At 40.4% G+C, this 20502-nt stretch overlaps 1 protein-coding gene across 1 annotated transcript; it reads right to left on the bottom strand.

Moving 5' to 3' along the window:
• Positions 1–239: 239 nt before the first annotated feature.
• LOC135463080 (deoxynucleoside triphosphate triphosphohydrolase SAMHD1-like) lies at positions 240–20240 on the bottom strand. The gene is made up of 10 exons (XM_064740398.1): positions 20178–20240; positions 16436–16596; positions 12869–12984; positions 10934–11016; positions 9395–9529; positions 6303–6494; positions 4968–5059; positions 2787–2840; positions 1445–1643; positions 240–431 (listed from the first exon to the last, which is right to left on the bottom strand). The coding sequence occupies exons 1-10, from the start codon at positions 20238–20240 to the stop codon at positions 240–242; spliced, it is 1287 nt and encodes a 428-aa protein (XP_064596468.1).
• Between the last annotated feature and the right edge of the window lie 262 nt (positions 20241–20502).

Consider the following 20502-nt stretch of genomic DNA (forward strand, 5'->3'; position numbering starts at 1 on the left):
CTCTGTTAGAGTGGAGCGGTTCTTTCTATTTTCTGAAATGGCCTTCAGTTCTTTTATCACATTGTCCTTGTCAGAATGAAAGCAAAAAAGAGAGAGAAAAGTAAACGAGATGAGTAAATGAGTCATACGTTTGATCTTATATCTGACTGTTCTCAAGTCATGACTACAGTGATCTATATATTCAAAGCGGGTAGTAACACGAGGAAGCTGATGACCGGATAAGAACTGGAGGAAGCTGATCATGGGATAATAACTGGAGATAGCTGATCCTGGGATAAAAACTGGGGGTAGCTGATGACCGTATAATAACTGGAGAAAGCTGATGACGGGATAATCAATGGAGAAAGTTGATGACCGGATAATAACTGGAGGAAGTGGATGACCAGATAATAACAGGAGGAAGTTGATGACTGGAAAATAACTGGAGGAAGCTGAAGACAAGATAACAACTGGAGGAAGCTGATGACAGGATAACAACTAGAGGTAGCTGATGACTGGATAATAACCAGAGGAAGTAGATTACAGAATAATAATTGGAGGAAGTTGATGACCGGATAATAAATGGAGGAAGCTGATAACAGGATACTAATTAGAGGAAGCTGATGTCCGGATAGTAACTGGAGGAGGTTGATGACCGTATAATAACTGGAGGAAGCTGATGACCGGATAGTAACTGGATGAAGCTGATGACCGGATAATAACTGGAGGAAGGGGATGATCGGAAAATAACTGGAGGACATTGGTGATTGGATAATAATTGGAGGCAGTTGATGACCGGATAATAACTGGAGGTAGCTGATGACCGGATAATAACTGGAGGTAGCTGATAACCGGATAATAACTGGAGGTAGCTGATGACCGGATAATAACTGGAGGAAGTTAATGACCAGATAATAACTGTAGGAAGCCGATGACCGGATAATAACTGCAGGAAGCCGATGACTGGATAATAACTGGAGGAAGCCGATGACCATATAATAACTGGAGAAAGTTGATGACTGGAAAATAGCTGGGGGAAGATGATGATCGGAAAATAACTGGGGGAAGTTGGAAATTAGCAATATATTATATACACGAGGTGCATGTGAAACTATATATCTAGGCATCCAAAAAGAAATTAGTATACCAGCCCCTGCCAATAGATTATAGGTCATTTGTTTTATAAAGAAATGGTTAAAACGATCCATTGAAGCACTAAGCAATATGTAAGGAAAATATTTAGGAGCGGTCCATGCAAAGAGAAGCAGTCAGCTGTTATCAGTGATAATGAAAGGATGCAATGAATGTTTAAGAGGAATGAAATAAATCAGTTTCAAAATCGTGCATCACGCCAGTCACGCCAGTCATGTCTCTCATTTGCGCTTTTATTGCTCTTCATATATCCAGCGTGACTATCTTGTTCATGACGATAAAATCTCAGCCCCTAGCATCCGGTTTTGCTTACCGGTTTGATCCGTTGTTCACCTTGAGGCCGAAACTCTCCCACAAATTTGTACAGCTCTCTTTTCTGGATCCTTTTCAAAATATTTTGGGATGGTTCCAACCCACAAAGATCACTAATCTGGATTTGCTGGAGAATACAGTCTGTCAGTTTGCTATAAGCTTCCATGTCGTGTAAAGCTTCTGACATTTTCACCGATCCACTGACAACAAAAACCGTTGAAGAGTCATTTACCACACCTCTCCGTCGTGCACCGAGATTTAATAATTACCTCACAGTAAATATAGTGTAAAAGGTGTCATATACTATGTATGCTTACGCCATCAGTGCAAAGTATAAAGATTCAAATAAACAGCTTAATCAGAGGCCAGATTTCATCGGTAATACGTGTAACGAAGACTTATAGCTTAGAGAATAAAACAACAATAGAGACGACGGTGATAATAGGCAACTGGTCACACGTGATTGGAGTAAAAGGCCTCTTGTAAATTCCTCTGTTAGGGTTTTATTATACCTGTTTGTTTAAGTGTTTAAAGGGTGCCAACCTACACACCGTAACAATATTACTCAAAGTCCTGTGTTGCCATTATATTTAATAAACAATAACATGAAAGCAGCGCAAAATGATGAGCCCTTATGGTGTCTAGACGCAAAATAGGTGTTCATGTTGATATGCACTATAATGGTCTTAAGATATAAAAAAATAAAACAAGCATCATGACTTTAGCAGAATTATGTAAAAAGGAAAAACTATGCTATGGTGTTACTTTCATGAGGCAGAGCATGACTGTACCACATAACTAATTATATACACGTTCGTGCAAGATGCTGCAAATAGAATGTTCAGGAACAATCGGATGGTTTGGACAACCTCTTTGAATTGCTGTGGTCACATTCAGATACCAATGACAGTCTCTGCAAGCATACGGAGACAGTCATGTTTACATGTTTCACAGTGGGCCCACACAGTGTGGGCCCACACTGCCACACGACGGTACAGTAAATGTACACACACCTAATGATTCATAGTCGCTATAACTGAAGAAATCGTTGATGTCTTCAGTCAATATAAAAGCACCGGTGTATATGTAAATATTGGCAGAGAAGGTGGAAGGTATTTCTTTTAAATGCTGTATTGTTTTAAATCACAAAGCTTTCCTGCTGTGTCGCTTGATACCATGGACCAGTCCCTTTCTTTTGTTATATGGTGTTACCGATCTGTGATATTACACAGAGACTGTTCAGTCCATTCTCAGTGTGTCTTGCTCTGTATATATTACCCGTGCGATGTATTGAGAGTATTCTACCTTGTGAGACTAATACAAATGGCTACAACATATATCACCTTTCTCCGGGTATTTCGATGTGGCCATCGGCCAAAACCAATGCATCTGTTATCCTGCAAAAAGTACATCAAGTAAAAAATATAAAATGTTAACTAGCACCATCATTATTTATTAATTATTTCTCTTATCTCGATAGCAGTTAGATTGACTGATATAGGTACAGGGAGCACTCAGGTTAAACCACCGACCTTTTGCTAATTACTAACCAACTTTTCCCCACGTGACGTAAATATGCACAACATACTGGTAGAAAATAAACATATTAAGGAACAAAAAATTATGTAAAAGACTACACGAGTGTCGTTGTCTGCAAGGCCCTGCTAACAGTAGAAGGATAGGAACAACAACATTCTCTGTCTTAGTACAGGTATTGCCAGGTGTCATTCCCATACCCACACGACATTTGGTAATTTTAATAAAATATCGACAAATATACCCATATGCGCTGTTATGCTCAGACCAGTTCATTGTGTAAAAGTCCAAAATAATAATGAAGCAAGAATGAAATATTTATCCAATATAGTAAATTCGGAAAACCCGGAGCATTGAAAAAATACTGTTTTCCAGTGCCCCGTCTGACATTAAGCAACAACCCTGTCAGATCGTTCCACTTCTGACTCCAGACATCAAACCTGTCTCAATCCCTTTTTCTAACAGCAAACAAACAAACCCTTCTCATTCTCTGACAACTGACAACGTCAGTCGACATCCCTCTAAATTCTGATACCAGCTACACTTATCAAAATTTTCTCTGGCAATCACATCTAGCATAAAACAGCACTAACACATCCTCGTGCTTGTCAAAAGAGACAACATCCGTCTGTCACCCTCTCACTTCTGACGTCAGACAAAACACCTGTTTTACGCTCTACCTTCAGGCACTGGAGAAGAAACCTGATACATCCTCCCACAGCTGACACCATGCAACAAACCTGTTTTACCATATCCCTTCTGGCACCAGAGAAGAAACCTGACACATCCTCCCACAGCTGACACCAGGCAACAAACCTGTTTTACCATATCCCTTCTGGCACCAGAGAAGAAACCTGACACATCCTCCCACAGCTGACACCAGGCAACAAACCTGTTTTACCATATCCCTTCTGGCACCAGAGAAGAAACCTGACACATCCTCCCACAGCTGACACCAGGCAACAAACCTGTTTTACCATATCCCTTCTGGCACCAGAGAAGAAACCTGACACATCCTCCCACCGCTGACACCAGGCAACAAACCTGTTTTACCATATCCCTTCTGGCACCAGAGAAGAAACCTGACACATCCTCCCACAGCTGACACCATGCAACAAACCTGTTTTACCATATCCCTTCTGGCACCAGAGAAGAAACCTGACACATCCTCCCATAGCTGACACCAGGCAACAAACCTGTTTTACCATATCCCTTCTGGCACCAGAGAAGAAACCTGACACATCCTCCCACCGCTGACAACCACGCAACAAACCTGTTTTACCATATCCCTTCTGGCACCAGAGAAGAAACCTGACACATCCTCCCACAGCTGACACCAGGCAACAAACCTGTTTTACCATATCCCTTCTGGCATCAGAGAAGAAACCTGACACATCCTCCCACAACTGACACCAGGCAACAAACCTGTTTTACCATATCCCTTCTGGCACCAGAGAAGAAACCTGACACATCCTCCCACCGCTGACACCAGGCAACAAACCTGTTTTACCATATCCCTTCTGGCACCAGAGAAGAAACCTGACACATCCTCCCACAGCTGACACCAGGCAACAAGCCTGTTTTACCATCTCTCTTCTTGCACCAGAGAAGAAACCTGACACATCCTCCCACTCCTGAAGGCAGCCTATAAATCTGTTTAACAATTTCTTTTCTGTCACCAGAGACGAAACCTGACACATTCTCCCCCAATTCCGACATCATATAACAAACCTGTCTCACCCTCTCACATCTGACACCAGACAACAAATTTGTGTCACCCTTTCACTAGCAATATATTTCCTCACTGTAGGCTTATATATATGTGTGTATTTGGTAACTGTTCTTTTGTATTTCATGTTAACTTTTTCTTTTTAAAATTTAAGGGAAGACTTGGTGCTATTATTCCGGCATTCTCGACTTCAGGAATTGCAAATTTCCAGAATAAAATTGCCTTAAAAATTAGCAGCTGCATCAGACAATAGACTTACATTTCCTCTATCAGTTTAGTGACGCGGTGTTGATAAGCTCTCCGGTGCAGATGCATGCGAGTGTGGAACATTTCGAACAAATTTGCTGCCTCCTCTGGTGAAACGAAGATATCATTAATACGAACTCTTTTTACAGCGCGACTAGGAACACATGTATTATTAAACGCTGAAACATGATACAGCGTGAATATTTATCGCCGTATAGTCATCAGTGTTTAACTCAACAAATTGAGTTGAAATTTTATCTCAAAGCTTTATTTATTTTATTTGATTCGTGTTTTACGCCGTACTCAAGAATATTTCACTCATGCGACGGCGGTCAGCATTATGGTGGGAGGAAACCGGGCAGGGCCCACGACCATCCGCAGGTTGCTGGCAGACCTTCCCACATACTGCCGGAGAGGAAACCAGCATGATCTGGACTTCAACTCACAGCTACCGCATTGGTGAGAGACTCCTGGGCCATCACGCTGCGCTAGCGGGCTAACCAACTGAGCCACAGAGGCCCATTCAAAGCTTTATTCTGAACCACTACTAGCTTGATATTTAAATACATCAGAAATGCTTGAAACAATACACTCTAATTGAAGCCTCTTAGGCCGTATGCAATGCAGTATATGAAAGATTATTGTTTGATCTTATGCAGCAAACCTGTCCTAACGTCTCAATTTGTTTGTTAGGTAAAGGTAAATTCATAAATACGTAAAAGTGTCTATAAACAGAAAAAAAAATGCAAACTAAAGCCACGTATTTTTGCTAACTGGATTCACTGTATTTGCATTTTTACGTCAAAGTCAAAGTATTTATTTGTTTAATTATTGATCTGACTGGGGTTTTAAGCCGTATTATTTCAGTCATACAAAGATGGCCAGCATTGTGGTGTGAGAAAACCTGGCATAGCCAGTGGGGAAAGCCACGACACATCGGTCCGCATGTTGCTGACAGACCTACATGTATCTAAGTACGAACCTATTGAAATACAAGAGGTAAAATGTTTAGGCATTAGACAGGCGCGTTGAATGGCGGGCGTATTACGTGAGGGGTATGTTGTTTTACAGGCATATTGTGTGACAAGCGTTTTTCTGTGACAAGGCGTAGGGTTGGCCTGATTGCTCCTGTGGACGCATCTTTTCTAAATTCTTTAAATGCATGAAAACTAAAAGCCTATTTAATTGACATTAAATACATAAGAACCTATACATCATCTTTTGGAAAACCACACTCATATATTGGAATCTACCACAACACAAATAATGTTTGGTCTTATAATAAAGTGTGAAAACAGACAATCCATGCTGCTCACTCTTCACGTCATGTGTCAACTGTTTTCCATACCTCCTTTTTGTAGCATATCTGCCGCTCTTCGCCCACGTCAATGACTCTTGCAAACTTGATCAGTCGTCCATTATCAAAATTGTTACGAATGCCCAGGCCGTGACAGTCTCGAGCGAAGTAATCCCACTTATCCACGTCAATGCCATTGCGCTTGTTAGCCACAATCTGTCCATGTAGAATAAAACAATGTTTCTACAGCACATTCTGTTCACGAAGAAACGCAAAACACTTGCCATACACGGTCCTGGTGCAAATGAATGTACACATTGTGTTTTTGTTGTGGTTTCCTCCAGAAAAGATACAAGAAGCACATCACCTACTGTAGAAATTAGTTTCAGTTTCATGTATAAAACGTGGTACTTCTATGCACTAGACTAATAACTTAATTTTGTGTCAAGGTTGGTTGTTTCTATGTGTAGCTACATTAATGCATGTATATGTGGGAAAGTGACATGTCCGCACCGTACAACGATTTGCTGTGTGCTGCCGTTTTAAAGCTTAAGTATGTTTGACTACCTTAGTGAAACATGAGTTGGAAGCATCTGGATCTTGAGCCTCAATTGTAGTTCGGGTCATTTTAAGGTCAAGTTTGTGCATTACTTGAGGACAGTAACTTTCTTACGCAGGCTGCAGCGTGAATTTCTGTTTGGACGAACCCAGCTTTATCCAAGTCAACACAAGAACCATGTTATATTTGGTGGTTAGTCCAACAAACCCATACCGGGAGAATTAAGTTTTCTGTTGTTTTGGTAATAGGTCAAGTGATGTATCGTGTCTTGTACGTGAGTGGATTTTCTCCGGATCTAAAAGTTGTTTCAAATGATAATATGAACTGTCAAATACGCATGGGTAACTTGTAGAAGGTAAATAAATAGGGTGGAGAGCCTGCGGTCAGCAGGCTTAACATCTTGTTTTCGACTGGGCGGTCTTAACTCAGTCTTATCTGAAATCTGAATAATGCCCAGATCAACATTGCGACGAACGAATTGGGACGGCATTTTTGGGGGCTAGCAGGATAATCTTAATCTCTCTTTTAAATGAGAAGTAGATTTAAATATTACTCATATACCATTAAAAACAGTATGCTTTCCCATAAAAAAATTCTAATATGTACCTCAAGTTGATAAATTATAAATAAAGTCAGCGCCAAAATCCGCTGTGGGCGACTTCCGTTTGCCTAAGAACTAGTCATGAAGTCTTCTTTGTTAGGAGGAGAATTGCCATCGGATACCGCCGAAGCGCAGTTCCTACATTTCCGGTAGCACTCTTCTTCCCGGAAGGAAGCGAACAGAACAGTTCGTTTTCCGCATGACGATCGGGAAACCAGAATGCTGGACGTAGGTTCCGAGTTTATACCGACAAGCCGGTAGTGTTAACGACTCTCATTGGCTGAGAGGCAACACACTCCCAGTATAAATTACAGGGTGTTAAAGATGGAGGACGCCATGGACTCAGCGATATATGCCAGCTTTACCGTTTTCATACTTTACGTGTATTACGAGGGAAAATCGCAAAATTATGCTGAAGGCACCAACAGATGAGAAAAAAGTGCTCTTTTCAGGCTATAGTGTCACGTTTTTAAGTTTTCTTCTTCTTTAAAATACCCTGTTTTTCTACAACCGGTCTCTAGTACGGTCCAGATTTCTCACCTGTGGGTCAGCTCACTTTAATTTTCATGTCTCACCTGATTTTAAGGGCACTTTAAAAGGGACCGCATAAAGAAAAGTGTGGTTTTAAGCAAAATTAAGAAAGATATCCCATTTTTTTTTCCTTTTTGAGCTTTATTTTTTATTTTTAATAGCACCTCTATTAGATGCGTATTGTCCTCAAATGCTCAGGAATATTTGGAGATGATGTCATTAATGAACACAAGAATTCGTTCTTTCCCCGCCCCAACACCCCAAACAATTTTGTTCTGACAGCTGCGCTCGTTGACGTCACCACAACAGGCGTCTTAATTTCCAGACTGACGCATATTTGTATTTAATTTTTTTTTTTATTTCTACGAAAACTGTAGATTAAAACCATTTTCTACGGCTGAAGAAGAAAGTTGACAAGCATTTGTGTGATTTTATATGTTATACCACATCCTAAGCGCCAGATTAAGGAGTACAGGACAAGCGTTTCACGAATCTGTGGTAGTAGTTTCAAGTAGTTTGTCCTGAAAAGTGTCCTATTCCCAAACCAGGCTCCACAATGGGATAAGAATAACACTGATTTTATTTTATTCATTTGTTTGAGTTTTGTTTAATGCCGTGCTCAAGATTTTTTTCACTTAACTCATGGTGGTCAGTTTTATGGGTGGAGAAGACTAAAGTACCCTGGAAAAGCCACCGACGTTTGACAAGTTTTTCACCAGAGCTGCACAAGCAGTCACAGCTGGGGATTGTAGAATTGATCCCCCCACAGCCGTGTTTGAACCGCCATCTCCTGTATCCTAGTTATTGAAAGGTGACCTCTTTTCACCATTATACCACAGCCCGCTCCAAAAACCACTGATTCAAAGCAAAAAAAAAGAAAGTGAAAAAGTAAGGAATAAAGTGGTAAATACATCTCTATGACATTATGACAGAATTACCGCATATAGAAATTTCTTCTCTCCTCTTCCACTCTCCCGCAGGGCCTAAATAAAGAAACAACAGAGCAAATAAATTGACGCTAATACTTTCTCACCAATTCGATCGCGGTGAAATCAAGTCCATCTCATGTCGCCTTCCTCTCCCGTCTAGGACTGCCACCAACCTGCCGATGATCGTGGGTTCCCCAATGTCTCATTCCACAATAAGGCTTGCTGCGGTTGACAAATATTCTACCGCGTAAAACACCAATAAAATACATCAACTAAATACGAATGACTGCTCATATAGCAAACTAGCAAACATGTATCTATTTACATGGTTCACATAATTTGAGCATGTATCTTTAACACAACTTGCTATACTGATGTGTATTCGTTTCCTCGCTCTTTGAATTTTATGTAATCTTTATGCAGTTGCAGTCCGACTAATTTAGGCAGTATCATGTGACTCGTCTTATCAAGAAGAATATTTTACCAGAATTCAAAAAAAACGAAACAATATTTGGTCTAGTACCTTTCCACACTTCCCATCAATAAGCTCTTTAATAAACGAAATGTCCCTCTCCTGCAGGCGATGTTTTCTGAACTCGTCCATCAAGTCATTGTTTTTTATAAGATGATCAAACATCTCCTTTGAGGCATCCTCGTGCTGAAACAAAAAGATGTGGGTACAGATAAGATTTACACTGTGTCCATTTCGTGGGTGTTCACATATGTATACATTCAGTTTCACAAATTCACACAGGCTTACTGGTGCGCCGCGTATGCATTGGAGTATAAAGGACAAGTGCAATGACTGATAGAGCACATGCATACTGAGTAACCGAGCACACATATATTAGGTGGAACGTGTAGAGCACACCGACATTGAGTGGCGAATGTAGACCACATGGACACTGAGTGGTACATCACACGTACATTCGGTGGTAGAGTACACGTACGTGGATATGATAGAGCACACATACATTGGATGAGAGAGGACAGGTACCTTAGGTGGTAGAGCACGAAGACAATGAGTGGTACAGCACACGGGCATTGACTGGTACAGCACACAAACATTGCCTGGTACAGCACACGGACATTGGATGAGAGAGCACACGGACACTGGATGAGAAAGCACACTGACACAGACTGGTACAGCACACGGGCATTAGAAGAGAGAGAACAAGGTCATTGGATGATGGAAAACACCGACATTGGATGAGAAAGCACACCGACATTGGATGAGAGAGCACATGGAAATTGGCTGGTAGAGCATACGGACATTGGATGAGAGACCACAGGGACATTGGATGAGAGAGCACAGGGACATTGGATGAGGAAGCAAGCGGACATTGGATGAGAGAGCACAGGGACATTGGATGAGAGAGCACAGGGACATTGACCGGTAGAGCACACGCACATTGGATTATGGAGCATTGGATGAGAGAGCACACGGACATTGGATGAGAGAACAAGCGTACATTGGTTGAGAGAGCACACTGACATTGGCTGGTAGTGAACGTTGCACATGTACATAAATACTGAGTGGTACATGTAACTTGCACGTACGATGTAGACGTACATTATTACATGGATAGTTAAGTTCATATGCACCAAACAGACCTCCACGTCAATATTTAACATATATGTTTACTGTTTTTACATATAACGACAAATTTAAAAATCTAGATTCAATCGCATTTTTTTAAAAAATGCTGTACAGATAATTTGTCATTTGTGTAGTTCCACGTAAGGGATCTTTGATGAGCCAGGGGAAGTCACGGCTGCTCATTATGTGCCAGACTAGCCCCATGATGACAGGCCAGTGTGGAACAACGAGGTTCTAGGAGAGACAACTCCTCACTAGGCACATGACAAGCCAAATGACGTCACGAAAGAGCACGGTGGAGCCACGGAGAACCATGAAAAAAACCACAGCACATCGCTGGATATTTGATGAATAACCGCAATGTAGCCAAGGAGAGCTAACACAACACCATTTTAGACACGCACTTGTGCGAAACTTTAAAACCTTTATATTGGGGAAATAAATTCAAGGCAACAATCTTACTTTACATTTTCGATTTAGCCCTCTCTTCTCATGCACTCTCGGTATGAACGACTGATTAAACAAGTGAGAGAAAGGCCCGTGCCCTGAGAACATAGCGCATTTGAGATCCAGTTTATTGCATTTACAAAAGTGTGAAGGTACTGATGTGTGGTTAAAGTACTTGCTGTTCAATCTGAACATGATCGTCTTCTACATCTAGGTTCAAACAAGCCTTATCCGAGGAAACTGTGGTGGAAGGAAGTCGGTTGGGCTCCTTTATGTGATCTTGCATGAACTTCGCTAAAAAGCGCTATTGCTAGTCCTTCGCCAACTTTGCATATGCATTGTTTATGTTATGGGAGAGTTCGCCTGAAACTTGCCAAATGTCAGCGATTTACTCAGTGCATTGGTTTATTTAACTCATATATTTGATTGTTGCTTAACGCCATTCTGAAAGAATGTTTGCTGAAGATAACATAAGAGCGTGTAGCACCGGTATACAGCTTGATATTTCGTCGAGAAAATCAATATTTTCTTAATGACTTATCATAATGAAAGCATATCGGATATTTTTTCTTACATTAATACTGGTACTTAAACCAACGCTTGCTGGGTTTTCACTAACGCTTTGACGCTGCACGACCAGCAGCACGTCGAGAACAAACGTCACGGTACACCGGATGAGAAGAGCACAAAGCCGAAATGAGGACATTGACTTAACTGGGAGAAAAACACTTGCCTTTGGTGAGTTGCTAGTTAGTCGATTTCGATTCCATGGACATGGGTGTTCAATTTAATTCTCTCAAAAAAGATGTTACGAGAAGTTGTTGTTGGTTGCTGATTCATTAGAATTCTTTTGAATATGAAGGAAACAAAGTTGTTGACTCAAACTTTGTAGACAAGCATAGCTATGTGCCGGCACGTGCGTCCCTGACCCCATACGTATACAGAAGAGCATTGTTATCGGCCGGCACGCGCGTGCCTGACTCCATACGAATACAGAAGAGCCCTGTTATCGGCTTGCGCGTGTCTTCCTGACTGCGTAGGAAGAAAGAAAAAGTATCCTCCCCTGTTAAGCGAAAATGACAGCTTATCCAGCCTAAAATTGTCACGAATGTACTCAATGGTCATTAATCGCTTTTTGCCACGAAGGCACCATGAACATGGAGAATATGGGCATTCTCAGATTCCCACTCCAAGGCCGATTCAAAGCAAATTATGTGTCTTATCGACTACAAGGCAAAACATTTAACCACATGTTCACAGCAAGTTACATTCGTACAGTTATCATGCAGACATATATACCTCACCTTAATGTACACACTTACCTAGATCGTGTACAGCAATAGGTCTGGAATTGCTTGCCTTGGTGGGAATAATACTCTTTCCAGCAGGAGTCTGTTATTGTTGGCCTTCATGGATTGTCTCCATTTCTATTGTCTACCTTAATAAGAATCTTCCAGCAAGGGTATACTATTGTTTACCGTGATAAAAATGTCTCTCTTTCCAGCAGGGTTTAGGATTTTTTTAAGATATATTTTCGCAAAAGGGGTGTATTGTTGTTCAACTTGATTGAAGACATATTTTCAAAAAAGCAGGGGGTAGGCATTGCTGCATTGTTCTACTTGGCTAAGCCCTAAAGTTTAACAACTGGAGTCTACGATTGTTTACCTGAATGGACGGGTCTATATTCAGATCAGGTGTCCACTACCACAAACCATCACTGAGATATATATATTCAGAGCATAGGTTTGCTGTCACGAAAAAAAAACTCATTGGTGACATGTACAAAATGTGTCGACAATTTCTAAACTATAAGGAAACATGACTCAATGGTTTACCTAAAGAAGTCAGAATGAAATAAGCATGTGCACAGATCAAACCATGCCAAACAGATTGTCCCAGCAACGCACCAGATTCAAAGAGCAGTTTCAAATTTCATTGTGTGTTTCTTACCTAGATCATGACACAGCCCAGCTATTTCTACACAAAGAATATCCTTGGGTTCTATAAGCCGTTCTTTTTGCTTTTGCTGAAGAGCCCTGGCCAGCTCGCCCGCCAGGAAGCATGTTCTGTAAGAAAGAAAGAAAGATAAATAAAAACGATGCATAGTGTTATTATTGGATTTTTGGGTAGAACATGTGTCCCATAAACGAAAAACCAGGGCTCAGTTTAACATGAGTTCTATAAAGGGAAAATAAAAATTCTAACAGTTTAACATGTGATCAAATAAATTTAGGAATCTGTCAGTCGAAAATGTGTCCCGTAATAAAAAAAAAATCAGGATTCTGTCAGTTGAACACGTGTCCCATAAAGAAAAATCAGAATTCCGTTGGTGAACACGTGTTCCATAAGCGAAAAATCCGGATTCTGTTACGTTAACACGTGACCCAGCAACGAAAAATCATGGATCTTTCAGCTGACATGTGTCCTGGAAACAGTACCAGGATTCTATCAGTAAAACGGCACTTAACAAACAAGAGAACAGAATTCTGTGAGTACAACGTGGTCCCCATAAACAAGAAAACATGGTTGTATCAGCAGAATATGCGTCACAAACAAGAGAGCAAGATTTTATGAGTAGAGCATTCATCCTACAAACAAGAGAACTTCTTTCTATCAACAGAATATGTGTTCCACAAACCAGACACCAGGTGTTCATCAGCAGAACATATGTCCCATACACAACAGACCAGAATTCATTTATAACAACATACACCCGCAAAAACAGTTCAGTATTGTATCCGTATACCGACTACATGTCTCTCAATTAGGAAATCTGGGTGTCCCAAAAACGAGAGTCCGAGATTCTATCGCTACAACATACACCCTTAAAAACAGATCAGAATTTTATCAGTAAAGGTCATGTATCTTACAACCGAGACATCTGTATGTTCCAGAAACAAGAATTCTATTACTAGAATATATGCTCCACACGTTAGAAACCAGGAATCTGCAAAGGAAAAATAAGGATTCTATCAATTCAACAATTTTCCAGCAAAATAGACTTTAGCATTCTATAAGTTCGTCTCAAATTCAGAGACCAGTGTGTTATTTGTATCATATGCGTTGAATGAACAGGGTACCAGTATTCTATCTCTACACAAATATTTCCACAAAGGAGGCCAGAAGTCTGTTAGTAGAACATATGTCCCACAAACAAAAGAAAGACCAGGACATTACCAGTAAAACATATGTCCCACAAACGAAAGACATAGATTCTATCAGAAAACCATTCGTCCCACAAACGATAGACAAGGAGTCTATCAGAAAGCCATACGTCCCACAAACGAGAGACATAGATTCTATCAGAAAATAATTCGTCCCACAAACGATAGACAAGGAGTCTATCAGAAAACCATACGTCCCACAAACGATAGACAAGCATTATATCAGTAAACCATACGTCCCACAAACGAGAGACAAGGATTCTACCAGTAAACCATACGTACGACAAACGAGAAACAACAATTCTATCAGTAAACCATACGTCCCACAAACAAAAGACAAGGATTCTGTCAGTAAACCATACGTCCCACAAACGAGAGACAACAATTCTATCAGTAAACCATACGTCCCACAAACGAGAGACAAAGATTCTATCAGTAAACCATACGTCCCACAGACGGGAGACCACAATTCTATCAGTAAGCCATACGTCCCACAAACGAGAGACAAGGATTCTATCAGTAAACCATACGTCCCACAAACGATAGTCACGGATTCTATCAGTAAACCATTCGTCCCACAAACGAGAGACAAGGATTCTATCAGCAAACCATACGTCCCACAAACGATAGACACGGATTCTATCAGTAAACCATACGTCCCACAGGCGAGAGACAACAATTCTATCAGTAACCCATACGTCCCACAAACGAGAGACAAGGGTTCTATCAGTAAACCATACGTCCCACAAACTAAAGAGGAAGAATCTATCAATAAACCATTCGTTCCACAAACAAGAGACAAGGATTCTATCAGCAAACTGTTCATCCCACAAACGAGAGACAAGGGTTCTATCAGTAAACCATACGTCCCACAAACTAGAGACAAGCCTCATCACTACCTCACATCTTGTGTCCTCTCGCCCAGAATTTCAAACTTTAATCAACAAAACTCATGCCTCCTCAAAGTTTAGACAGTTTCCAGCATTTTAATGCCATGCATGCACCTGTACACCAAAAATGGCCGCCTGGGAGAAAAAAACACTTTATAGCCTAAAATACACAGAACTACAATCGTCCTTACCGAAAAACAGAAGTTGTAATGGGGGTTTGTGTCCAGCCTCATGCTGACAGGCCAGTATGGAACAAGGAGGTCTTAGGGGAGACAACCCCTCACTATGCACAAGACAAGCCTCATGACGTCACGAAAGAGCACGGTGGAGCCACGGAGAACCATCAAACCGGGGGCTGAGGAATCCATCAATAAACCATATGTCCCACAAACGAGAGTCAAGGATTCTATCAGGAAACCATACGTCCCACAAACGAGAGACAAGGATTCTATCAGTAAACCATATGTCCCACATACGAGAGACAAGGATTCTATCAGTAAACCATATGTCTAACAAATGTGAGTGGAGGAATCTATCAGTAAACCATACGCCCTACAAACGAGAGACATGTAGTCTATCAGTAAACCATACGCCCCTCAAAAGAGACACAAGGATTGGCTTACTGGAATGTGTGGCTCATCGAGACAGCATAACCCAGTAGAATATACATTACTTAAATGTGAAAATGAGATTCTACTAGTAGACCATTCGTCTGACAAACAGGACACCAGTGTCTCTGTGGTTGATTAAATTCTACCACACTTGTACTTCCAAATGCTAACAGCATTGTGGAATCGCCCTGATACCTGTATCAAGGGAAGTAAACAATGCATTACGAAAAGACGTAACTATCTTCAATGAACAACAAGCAATGAAAGTGGTGACGTATGTTTTTGGTGTACACTACAACAGGAGTTACGTCATGCGCTTGTAAACCTGATCCCTGGAAAAGTCTCCAGGTGTCAAAAGCGTTCAATCAGTCTTAAATATTAATACCGATCTCATCCTAATGCTTGGAAAAAAAAACCTACTACAAAATTATCGAAACTAAAGTTAGTATAGGGCTTTTACATATAATCTAGTTCAATGTTGAACAACGGCGTCCAGGCTAAAATTAAATTCTCCTTAAAGCAAAAATGCAAATTCTGTTTTCCATAATGTTTTTAGATTAAAACAAATAAATAATTGTTATACAAATGAATTTAAACGTATATACAATTTGACAACAAATGAATGGACGCGAAAAAAACAACAAAAAATAAATGAAATAAAGAAATAAATATTTGACTGCGTTGCTTAAATTCAGCCAGTTTGCATATCGGTTGGTTAACAGTTTTTCGCTCGGTGTTTTTCACAAAATTTATCTCCATGTACATGTGGAAGGTCGTGTATATGGGCCCGGGAACACCTGGCGCGGCCTAGGAAGAAATTATTAAATGAATAAATATAGTGGAATGCGTTACCCAGTGCTGTGCTCAAATCTGTTGTGTGCTGCTCCTGGGTACACAAAGTAACATCCTCCAAGTTGTTTGATGTCCCGTAATCGCTGGAACTCTGGAGTGTCGATCGCCTTCACGCACAATGGATGAAGCTCAATGTGTCCATGAATTGGGTCGAGGACAACCTGGAATCAGCGTTAAGGTGAAAGTGTGGAGAAAGCTATCATGCAACTTCATCACAGCCGATTTACCTAGCAAAATAATTTACTATTTTCTCTAACACACTGTACTCGGTTAAACGAAAAAAAAACCCAAATAATATCACTTGGGTCAATCAAGAAGAGGGAAAGACATCGATTTAACTACAGCCATTTTTTCGGATGTCTTTGGTAACTCAATAAGTAGGTTTTAAGCTGGAATTCTTACGAGGCCGTGTTGTAGGAAACACGATGTCGCGTCCCTTGGTCCAGGCACACACATCTTACAAGGCAATTACACGTCACCGCTTTTATTGCTTGTAGTTCATTGGAGACAGTTACGTCTTTTCGTAAGGTCAACTTCAGTAGCTGCTTTTTCGACGACAAAATACTCTAACGGCGCTTTCCTTTTCTTCCATGTGAGCGATTTTGCTTAAAATGAAATGCAACATCCCGGCAATGCAACATTGCAAAGACAGACTGATATGCTTTTGAAACTCTGAGTGGAAATCTATACTGATCCATGTACACTTTTGGTCTTATGTTGTCATTTACATTTAAGCATTTTCTTCCTATCCCTGTATATGACGGCTGTTACGGTTATAGGTGCAGAAAATAGGCCGCGCGCTTGATAAATCAGCCAAGCATTACCTTCCATGCTAAGCAGTTCCACGCGACTGTCACACAAAACATTGCTATCCTGCCTGCTTGTTTTCCTGACTAATTTGTCGTGTCATTACTACTTTATGTCTAATCGTGGATTTCAAAGGAATATTGAAAAGTACGAGTAGATACATTTAAGGAGGGAAAAAGTAATTGACCAAAACTGGAGGTAATCTACAAATCCAATGGCAAAGGCCGGGTTTCAGATCTTTTCTGGTTTTTGCCATATTGAATCTAATAAAATAGCTCGACATTTGTCAATAATGGCGGGGACACTAACGAACATAACCAGATGTATTTGGTAACAACCGGAAGCTTTGCAGGAAACCTGTGACTTCTTTGACCAGTGTCATGGTGTCACTGTGTTAGGGTGTTAGGGCGTCTCGGTTCTCTTGCTGAGCCAAACCATAGGCTGATTGTCATATTAAAGAAAGTTATTAAACGAGTGTGATATTCAACATATCACAGGGGTCTGCCTAGCCGGCCATTCATGGGGTTCAATACTGGTCCATGGAACAGCAATTTATTAATAGCTTCTGTACGCTAAAGGCGCCCTTTAAATGGTGCTTCCCAGTTTGACGGGAAATGTCATGTGTAATGTCTGTGGTATTGGGAAGAAAATGGACATTTTAAGTTTGATTCCTGCGCTGTTTCTTGTTTTGTTTAATTTGTTTTCACTGGGTATATATATACATGAATAAAATGAATACTGTGATACCAGCGAGGCCGTGCGTTCTTTGATGTTGCATGATACGGACAAAATTATCACGTTATTATTAGTGTCATAAGACATATATGTGTACCAGATGTTACTTTTCTCACATCAGACATGTAAGTGATTTGCTGTTCTATGTGGTTAACATTTAACTTGATCATCTGCACATACAAAGTGCAGTCACAAAAAATAGCCCCACAAGGGGTCGGTATTGAGTCTCATATATCTGTTTATCACTGTGGCTGTATGTTGCCATTGTACCCACTCTTAACAATACAACTTGAATGTGTTTCGACGTGTTTTTGAGGATTTTGTGTACATTAGGACAATATCCTTCTGGGAATGTACGTGTTAGCGCCAAAGTGATATTGAATGACATTTGCTTACATAAGAAACATGCGTGGACATGTCTGGTAAAGACGGGGAACAGGCTGACGTCAAAATCAAACGAAGAAAAAATCAGGCCACTTGCATTAAGATGACTGTAACTCATCTAAGCTACGACTGAGATTGTTGGCTGAGATTTGTCTAGAATGTAATCATACCCCTTGAAAATGGCCAATCCACCAGTCAATAGCTTTAATTGTTCTTGCTTTCATTTTCATGACTTGATAAATTAAATTGTACACTATTAACCAACATCCAAATTTTGAGGAGAAACCTTTTAAGTCGTGGTTAACTAAGTTTCAGTCATATGACGATGAGAAGTCATTCAGTGAGCATTTATACATAGCGTCTTTTTGTGGCAGGGCACATTCCTGTCGCTAAAGTGCTTCCACCACTGAAATATCATGCCGATAACACCAGATTTGACAACCGAGCAATTCACATTGTACTAACACTGGGCTAACCAGTTGTATTTCCACATTCTAACCTCTCAGTTTTGAGCACCAAGCGAGGCAGCAACAATTAGCAAATCACCATTAGCTTTATTTTTCATCAGGTAAATAAAGAAGTTTGGCCATATAGGTAAATATAATGTTCCGATCTGTAAATGTATATCAGCATCTATATCATCAGCAAGGTCAAATCAAGTCTCAACGATGTTTCTGTTTTTAAGTCCATTGATATAAGAGTATGTGCATCTCTTGCTATTAGAAGTTCAAGCCATTCAGACTTGACTGTCAATTTTAACTGTTCGGATTATAATTATTCTCATGAAACTATGGAGCGTTTTTTTTTAAATCGTCGAACCACACATTTTTGAAATTTCAGTGTATTTTAGGTAAGGATCTAAAGTTGTGTACCTTAACATTTGATATCGTTATTTCGCGATTAAGTTGGGATTTGGGCCAGACGAAAACGACCTTTCAAAGAACTGTTGATTCGATGATGTTTGAACAGCAGTTTAATGCAATGTAGGCATCTTCAATTACTCCATGAGCCCTTTTTCGCTCGAAAATTGTACGAGCTGCGTGCTGGGTGAAAATGTGACGTGACCTCAAAAAATCGTTTACTGCCAATGATTTCTACAATGTTGAAAAATTTCCAACACCCTGGGACTCTTGTTCCGCATATGCAGTTTTTGCAAAACAAGAAGTGAGATCTTCGAAACCGGAAGTGGGTATTTCTCTTTAGCCAATGAAGAAAGAGACGCAGTTTTATGGCCTAACATAATCCCAGGGCAAGGAAGCAAATTTGAAATAACCGGAAGAAAGACACACATAAACAATTGCACTTATGTATTGTACTGGAAGTCTTGTGCAACTAATACGACTCTAATCATGTACCCCGACGCACTTTAACGTCATAATAACGAATGTTGACTTACTCACAACGCATACCCTGCCGCCGCTATATAACCTAATTGAAATAATCTTCGAGTGCGGCGTAAAACACCAAATCAAATGAAATAAATAATAAATGTTGTTTTTGCTTTTCTTTTGAATGGTCGAGCTATTTTCATATTCATGACACTTTTGCTCCCAACTAAACCTTTTGATAGGAACATTCACCATGGCTAACATTGTAGTTCATGTACAATATCGATACACGAACTTTTCAAAAAATTTATCTGAGGGTCATGATAATTTGCATTTATGATTTCCACACGAAAACTTCAACACAAGGAAAACTTAGATAATATCAATTATATCAATCAGAACCATGCATAACATCCATACACGTGGAAGAATATCAAACCACGCAGCTATACGCGCTAACTACCCTCAATCTGCAGTTCAGTCTTTACCTTGTACCGTGTCGAAGTGGCTCCACTGTCACCTTCAGAGGCAACTTTCCCGCCAGTAGCCATTTTCACTGCCACTGCTTCGTTGCTTTGGTTTTTATCCCTATTGATATACCGTCCTGAACTTAATCTAAACCGCCCTTCCCTCTTGCAGGTTGTCAGAAGACTACTTGAATGAAGTGTGACTAGGTCGTTATTCAATATCTCCTAGACAAGTTTCTACATGTACTTACCAGGTTTACACAATTTTAATGGCAACAACTAAGGTCAAAGTGGATGAGTGTGGAAATATACGGAATGTCAGGCTGTGTGTGCAGTTGTCAGAGCG

Source organism: Liolophura sinensis, chromosome 2 (assembly GCF_032854445.1).
Source record: "Liolophura sinensis isolate JHLJ2023 chromosome 2, CUHK_Ljap_v2, whole genome shotgun sequence".
Classification (NCBI taxonomy): Eukaryota; Metazoa; Mollusca; class Polyplacophora; order Chitonida; family Chitonidae; genus Liolophura; species Liolophura sinensis.

Excerpts from the sequence above, each read along its gene's own strand:
- LOC135463080 (XM_064740398.1), bottom strand. The coding sequence starts at position 20,240 with ATGGCTACTGGCGGGAAAGTTGCCTCTGAAGGTGACAGTGGAGCCACT. Across the intron at positions 6,495-9,394 it reads TTGATGGGAAGTGTGGAAAG|AAACATTGTTTTATTCTACA; the intron begins GTACTAGACCAA and ends AATGTGCTGTAG. Across the intron at positions 1,644-2,786 it reads ATCGAAATACCCGGAGAAAG|TGGATCGGTGAAAATGTCAG; the intron begins GTGATATATGTT and ends TTTTGTTGTCAG.